At 34.3% G+C, this 7,281-nt stretch overlaps 2 protein-coding genes across 5 annotated transcripts in view; one reads left to right on the top strand and one right to left on the bottom strand.

Annotated features, from left to right (window-relative positions):
* Positions 1 to 6,423, top strand: part of LOC100164533 (mediator of RNA polymerase II transcription subunit 14) — a 10,302-nt gene extending 3,879 nt beyond the window's left edge. The window contains exons 1-3 of one of the 4 annotated variants that reach the window (XM_008187470.3): positions 496 to 812; positions 899 to 1,035; positions 1,619 to 6,423. In XM_008187470.3, coding sequence (XP_008185692.1) covers positions 1,653 to 6,299 — 4,647 coding nt within the window. In that variant the 5' untranslated portion in view covers positions 496 to 812; positions 899 to 1,035; positions 1,619 to 1,652 and the 3' untranslated portion in view covers positions 6,300 to 6,423. Of the gene's footprint in view, positions 1 to 495; positions 1,036 to 1,618 lie in introns of those variants that run through there. The other 3 variants (XM_008187471.3, XM_008187472.3, XM_003246234.4) reach the window with 3 other exon arrangements.
* LOC100575177 (TNF receptor-associated factor 3) overlaps positions 1 to 7,281 on the bottom strand; it is a gene marked incomplete at its 3' end in the record, with an annotated part of 138,801 nt that overhangs the window by 119,044 nt on the left and 12,476 nt on the right. The window lies entirely within an intron of this gene.

Consider the following 7,281-nt stretch of genomic DNA (forward strand, 5'->3'; position numbering starts at 1 on the left):
TTATTTTTAATACAACTATTAAAAAATAAAAAGAACTTTGAATTAGCTGGATTATAGATTTTTTGTCCATTATTTATTCTGTTAATTATTATAAAAATCATAATATGATCATATTTTGTAAAGTTTTTATGCTGTTATCTTATGGGAATGAAAATGAAAATACAAAACTTTTCAAAATTAAAATATCTAAAACCCAAAAAACTGAGGTAAATATTTTTTTTTATACATTTAGATTTGTATTTGTGTTATGAGACGAGTTACTTATGTTAAGAGTTATTGGGGAGTTATTTATTGTATTGAGCTAGGTATATCAAAAAATACCAGCATACCCTGCGAAAAAAGTTGGCACACGCTTACGTATAAGACAAAAACATTCAATTAATGATGTTTTATTTTTTTTTAAACAGTAACAAAAATAAACTGACCAAATCAATTAGTAATAGTTTCTACCCAAAGTTAAAAAGGTAGGCATATACATTTTTTTTAATTTGTGAAACCCCAGCTTTAGTCTCGAGACTACTCTTGGACACCTTCCGGCAAGTCTCCGGACAGGAGCCCACAAAGGATTTCCTCGACATTGCCCGCCCTCGGAGGTCTTCTCAGAATCTCGGTCAAGCGGGCACGGTCGTCTTGCCATCTCGGACAGCCAAACAGCTCTACCATGTCGTCGGGGTCTACCCAGTATGCGTTGACTGCACGTTTACGTTTGAGCAGGTAACTCTTATAGCATCTGTGCCACGAGTGCTCCTGCGTCACCCGGAACGTCGTACTCAGCGGTGGCTTCGCTAGCGTCCCACGTTAGAAACGAGTCTGTGCGTCTACCTCCCACATTTCGATCGATCCCACCGAGCTTGTCAGGTTGCAATGCTGATCACTCTTTCTTCTTTTTTCACCGTAGTCGCTGGCCGGTCGTCAGTGTTATCGTCTAGGCGTTGTTGGATTCTAGCCCTTTCCATCGCCAACCGGTCTGCTGGTAGCATCGAGGCGAGGATTGACGAGGCGTCGGACGAGACGGTCCAATGTACAATTACCTGGGTAGGTATATAATATATATGTTTTTACCATATCAAATAAATTGTTACTTAGAATCCAAGTATTCTATATTATTAAAAGTATACCTACATTAAGATTAATATCTTATAGTTGATAAATATCTATAAATAAATAAGTATTGCAATGTGATAAATAAATTTAAATTGTATTCAAAAACTATTAATATTAAGTTGCTTTCAGGTGCAAAATATTTGACAATCTTGTGTTAGAAAAAAAGTGAATATTTGCTTTAGGATGTCATAAGACTAACGGTTTAAATGAAGCAATTATTATAACTATTTTAATAGGTACAGCACAAAGTAATTTCAATTATTTAATATTACATTTTTGCATAGACAGTTTATTTATGTAACTGCATTTTTCTTCTAAGTATCACCTTATCACATCAGATCACAAAATTGCTCTTCACTTTGAATAAACAATTACATAATTCCTACTGAATCTAAAGTTAGGTAAATATCTTGGTCCAACTCTTGATAAACACCAAGTTTGAACTGAAAATATTACATATGTATTGGAAATATCAAACAGTCATAACTAACTCAAATGTTTAATTATTTTTCAGATAATTTATTAATTAAAACTACTACGGTTTAATCATGCCTCCAACGCCTTTGGAAGATAATCAGCCCAATATGAGTAATGGATTACCACCAGAGGGATCTCTTCCTTTATCTACTATGATTGACTTTATTGTGCAACGTACTTATCATGAGCTTACAGTTCTCGCTGAATTATTGCCTCGTAAACCTGATATGGAACGTAAAATTGAAGTTTATAAATTTTCAAATCGAACACGACAGCTATTTGTTCGGTTATTAGCTCTAGTAAAATGGGCTAATAGTGCTTCAAAAGTAGATAAATCAACTCAAATAATGGGATTTCTTGATAAGCAGTCTTTGTTATTTATAGACACTGCTGATATGTTATCTCGAGTTGCTCGGGAAACTGTTGTTTCTGCTCGATTGCCCAATTTTCATATACCATCTGCAGTTGAAGTTTTAACCACAGGCACTTTTTCACGGTTACCGGCTTGTATTCGTGAACGTATCGTTCCCCCAGATAAAATCACACCAGCTGAAAAACGTGAAACATTGCTCCAACTTAATAGAGTTATTCAACACCGAATGGTTTGCAGTAATTTAATTAATGAAATGAGTTGCAAGAAAGTAGCCAACGGCCGAGTAATGTTTCGAGTTGAAAATGAGTTTCAAGTTTCTTTAACGTTGATGGGAGATAACCCTAATATACCATGGAGATTATTAGACATTGAGATATTGGTTGAAGACAAAGAAACTGGAGAAGGAAAACCTTTGGTACATCCACGTCAGGTGCAATATATTCACCAAGTTGTTCAAGCAAGATTATTAGAATGTTTTAGTATAGGAGGTGAACCATTGACTCAAGTGTATATGGTATTACACTATTTTTGTCAATCTTTGCAGTTAGAAGTACTATTTTCACAAACCAGAGCTTTGTATAAAGATAGACTTGAAGGGCATATACACTTAACAGAGTATACAGCTGGTAAGTGTCTAGTAGTTTCTTACTGGAAAGAACTTTCACGTAGTGTATCTGAACAATTTGGATACTCATTGACAATCTATGTAGACGATAAAGAGCCTAATAAGCCATTAGGTATTTTACATTCACCATCCCTTGGTATAAAAGATGCAGAGATAACAGAAAAATCAATTGGTACAGATTCATTGTCAATGGAAAGACTATTAGTGCATACAATTCATGTACGTACAAAAATACGTCTCTCTGAACTTAAAGTAGAATTAGAAAATTTGTTAAAAGATGTAGAATGTACTTTGCAAGGTTCACCGTCAATTTTATCAGTCGCAATACTTAATCCTTGTTTACGTGCTGAACAGTTATTGATAACAGTTGACACACATACTGGTATGCTTCAATGCCACGTTCCTGAGTTTAGTCCTCCAAATATGGTTGTATTAAAACAAGCACTGAATAATGATCATAGTAAAGTACCTTTACTTATAAGTGATTTAAGATTTTGGATTACTCAACGTCGGTGTGAAACCACTTTGCAACATCTTCCTGGAACGGCTTATGAAAGATTACCATTATTACATCATGCAGATCATCCTATGTCAAAAATAAGTCGACATCGGATGTATATAAAACTGCATAAAATTTCAAATATGATAGTGATTGTTGAGTTTGCTGAAAATGAAAAATCCCCTTGTAGAATCGAGTATAAATTTTATCTAGCTAATGTGAAAAAATCATCGATTGAAGATAATCCTAATGATGAATCTATTGAGGTGGACATACCAAAAATGTACTTAAAAGTTATGACATTATTGACAATAGAAAAATTTGTAGCTACACATGGTCCTTTTACAGCTGTTATTGAAGAAGACCAAGAAAAGATGGATCCCAATAGTCGTAAAAGAGTTATTGTACATCCAGATAAACCAAGGAAATTACTTAAACATCCAGCTTACTTTATACCCGAACTTGCACATATTGTAGCCTTGTGCGAAGAAAGACTGCCTTTTACTGTACTAGCTCAAGAATTGACAAAATGTGGCATTAGTAATCAAGGTGTTCAAGTTGAAGCAAATGCTACTAGTTTTGTTTTAAAAATTGTATCATTACCACCTCCATCTGGTATTGAAGCAACAAATTCCAAATGGATATCATTATGTAAGCGAGTTCTGTCCATTTCTATACGTGTATTTGGTAAAGGTTCAACTCGATGTTGGACGACTGAATATGTGTTTTATGGAAGTCCCTTACCCAGTAGACATAGTCGAGAACAAGGAGCTAGACGACCAGTTTACATTAATTATGATGTCAGTGTTGCTGAAAACATGTCAAAAACTGTTGAAACAATTTTGAACGATTGGTCTCAGATTGTACATTTATACTTTTTAGTGGAAGACTTGTCGCCTTACTTACAATCTGAAAAGAATAACTTAGCATCAATGATTAGTATAAAGAGTTATAATTATTTAAAACTCATTATAGGATATGGTACACATAGACCATCTACAGCCACTATTCAATGGAATTCAACAAGCTGTAAATTTAATATAGTATTCGGCTCACTGAATAGCAGCATTAATCCTCATAATTTAATCAAAGAACAATTTGAAGGTTATTTGAACAACAACAAAAAGTTATCTTTGCTTATACATGAAATGCTTGATACACTAAACCCCCTTGCTGCTATTTGTAAGTTACCATCAATACCACAACTTTGTGTTCTACATTTACCGCAAGTACCAGTGATTACATTTGTAGTAATCGCTAATTCTACAGATTTACTTAAAGTTATCTATGAAGGACAGTATTGTTTAGAAATCACATTACGATGGGGAAATGTAGTGAGCATTAGAGATGGAGCTTATAGTAGATATGATCGATCATCTGTCATTTCTGAGTATACACCAATACCGGGTTTAAAGACATTTTTATCCAAATATGTTGATGAGACAAATGTGTTTAGACAACGATCACAGTCTGAAGATGATAACCCTCCTTCACCAATCACTATGGAATGTAACTTCTTGAGTTCCTCACATAGAGGTCCTCAGTCACCTGCTCAAGGTTTACGGTTTCATTCTGCTGGTAACACAACACCAGGAAGTAATCCGCATACACCAGCAAGCCCACATCCTGCAGTATTAAGTATGTCTCAAAATTCACAACAGCAATTCAACAATAGCCCAGTGACATCATTTAACTTGGCATCTCCACCATCAGCTATTAACCCTTCTCCTTCAATGTTACCACATCCTTCACCAGGTTCAAGTTTATTAGCTAGTTCTCCTTCTAACCCTCTACATGTACCTAGCCCAGCAGGAATGTTACCAAACTCATCACCAGGACCAGGCTCAGGATTTGGATTGAGTTCTAGTACACATCCACCAGAAGTGAGTCCATTTCAATCTCAAAGCATGACATCACCTGCTGCATCAAATTGGCCCGGTTCTCCTGGTTTACCTCGTCTGTCTCCAGCTAGAGCTCAGGGACAATCACCTGCGGGACATTCTTTACAAAGTCCCGATCATAAGAGTGGATACGGCCATACTTCTAGAGTGCTTCCTCTAAAGTCTTGGGCTGGAGCAGTTCCTACCATTATTACTCATGAAGCATTGAACGCATTATGCACACCAACTGCACATCCACAAGGACTCCCTGCTCCCAAACAGTGTCCTTTAGAAAGATTCTTAGGTTGTGTTTATATGAGAAAAAATTTACAAAAATTTGTTGAAACTGAAGAAAACCTTATTGCTTTGGTTTCAAAGATAAAGAATCCTGAGCCAGGTGTTGTATATTTCCAAGTTGAAACATTGCAATGTCGAGCTTTTATTAACATGCAACATTTCCAGTCATTACATTTAAAAATATCAGAACTAAAATATTCATGGAACGTCGAAGAATTAAATATTTTAGAAAAGTTTTTTGAAAGTAAAGTAGCAATACCACCTTATAAGCAAAATACATTACTTGGGTTCACTAGAATGTTGAGTTCCCCATATACAGTACTCAAGGATTTCATACAAATAATTAAATTAGAAATGATTCCTGGACTTGTTCAACAACAACAAATGAAATGGGCAGTTCAATGGATTCTAAGAATACCACCATCGGCAACTCCAATTGTGCCTGTTGGCAAGGAAGCACTTTTGATTTGTAGAAATAAAATTTTATTTTTTTTAAATATCACTAGAATTGGAATAACATACAATAGTAATGAAGTGCCTTCATTAGTCTTACCCCTGATTTATGATACTGCTACTAATCTTACCCAACTGGCTGAAAAGAGAGATGCTGATCCAGCATCAGCAATATCTGCTGCTAGTCTTCACATGAAGAGGTTTGCTGAATTCGCTCTTAATCACAATGAATGTTCTATTTTTCCAGCCATTCGAGATTTAATGTCAAACTTTGTACTTCCATCTGAACCACAACCACAAATGTCATCTGTGTCTATGAACATGCACCCACAAATGACTCCTGGAGGTCCAGTTCCTTCACCTTTAATGGGAGAACACATGATGAACCAAAATCCTAGTATGGTTGGACAGAACCCCAATATGGTTGTACAAAATCCAAATATGGCTGGACCAAATCCTAATATGGTCGGGAAGAACCCTAATATGGTAGGACAAAATCCAAATATGGTTAGACCTGGATGTAAAAACTATGGTAATGTACCAATATCAGATACGAGATCACAACATGGTATGATGCCAAACCATCAGTGACATGAAGCTTATTATTCAACGTAATAATCTTATTTATAAATAATGTTAAATTACGTTTCTTTTTAGAAGTGGTATAATATTATTGACAATTAGTAATTATATGTACCTACTGTAAAGTATACAAATGTTAAATTTTTTTTTTTATTGTACCCTATCAAATTTTCAAAAATTTTATAAGATACAAATAATATTATGTAATTTTGAAGTATTATAATTTAGCACGAAGGAAGACAAATATTTTTTAATTTAAATATTATAAGTTATTATTATTGTACAGCTTTGATCATTATGTAATATACATTTTATATTCATATACTTATTTATTAGTATTAATAAATGATTAAAGGGGCTGCAGCAGATGAAAAAAAAGTGACTTAGACCAATAAGCTAGACAAAACTGGAAGAATTTGGTTTGATAGATTTTAATTTTGAAAACGGATTATGATTGATTAACAAGCTCACTAGGGAATGATCAAGGCGATTTTGAATTTTTTTTTTATAGTTGTTTATAGTTAAATGTGTACCTTTATTGGCACTGTGGATAGGACACCTATTATATGAATAATAAAGTCAACAATGGCATTGAAATCTGCGTATAGGGGTCCAATAAAGACCGTGGTCCAGAGTGACTACACCTTATCAATACATCTTGCTATGATCGCATATTATTCCATTCTGTGATATTACCATAGATAATACCAAAGGTGGACATGAAAATAATTAATTTAAGTTAAGAGGACACAGTATCGATAAGTTAAAAGTTAACAGTTAACAAATTGTAAATTTTACTCGATATGTTAAAAGTTATTATAGAAAAAAATATTAATTTAAGAGGATGGCAGCGCACCATTTGTTTTTTCTCTCTGGACCACGCGCAGCATAGACAAAACGCATGTACGCAGAATCATTTTTTCTATGTTTTAAGTAATCTTAGAGTAAAATCACGTATTACAAAAAAGATAGAGAATAATATTTTTGAGGG

The sequence above is a fragment of the Acyrthosiphon pisum genome, chromosome A3 (genome assembly GCF_005508785.2).
Source record: "Acyrthosiphon pisum isolate AL4f chromosome A3, pea_aphid_22Mar2018_4r6ur, whole genome shotgun sequence".
Taxonomy (NCBI): Eukaryota; Metazoa; Arthropoda; class Insecta; order Hemiptera; family Aphididae; genus Acyrthosiphon; species Acyrthosiphon pisum.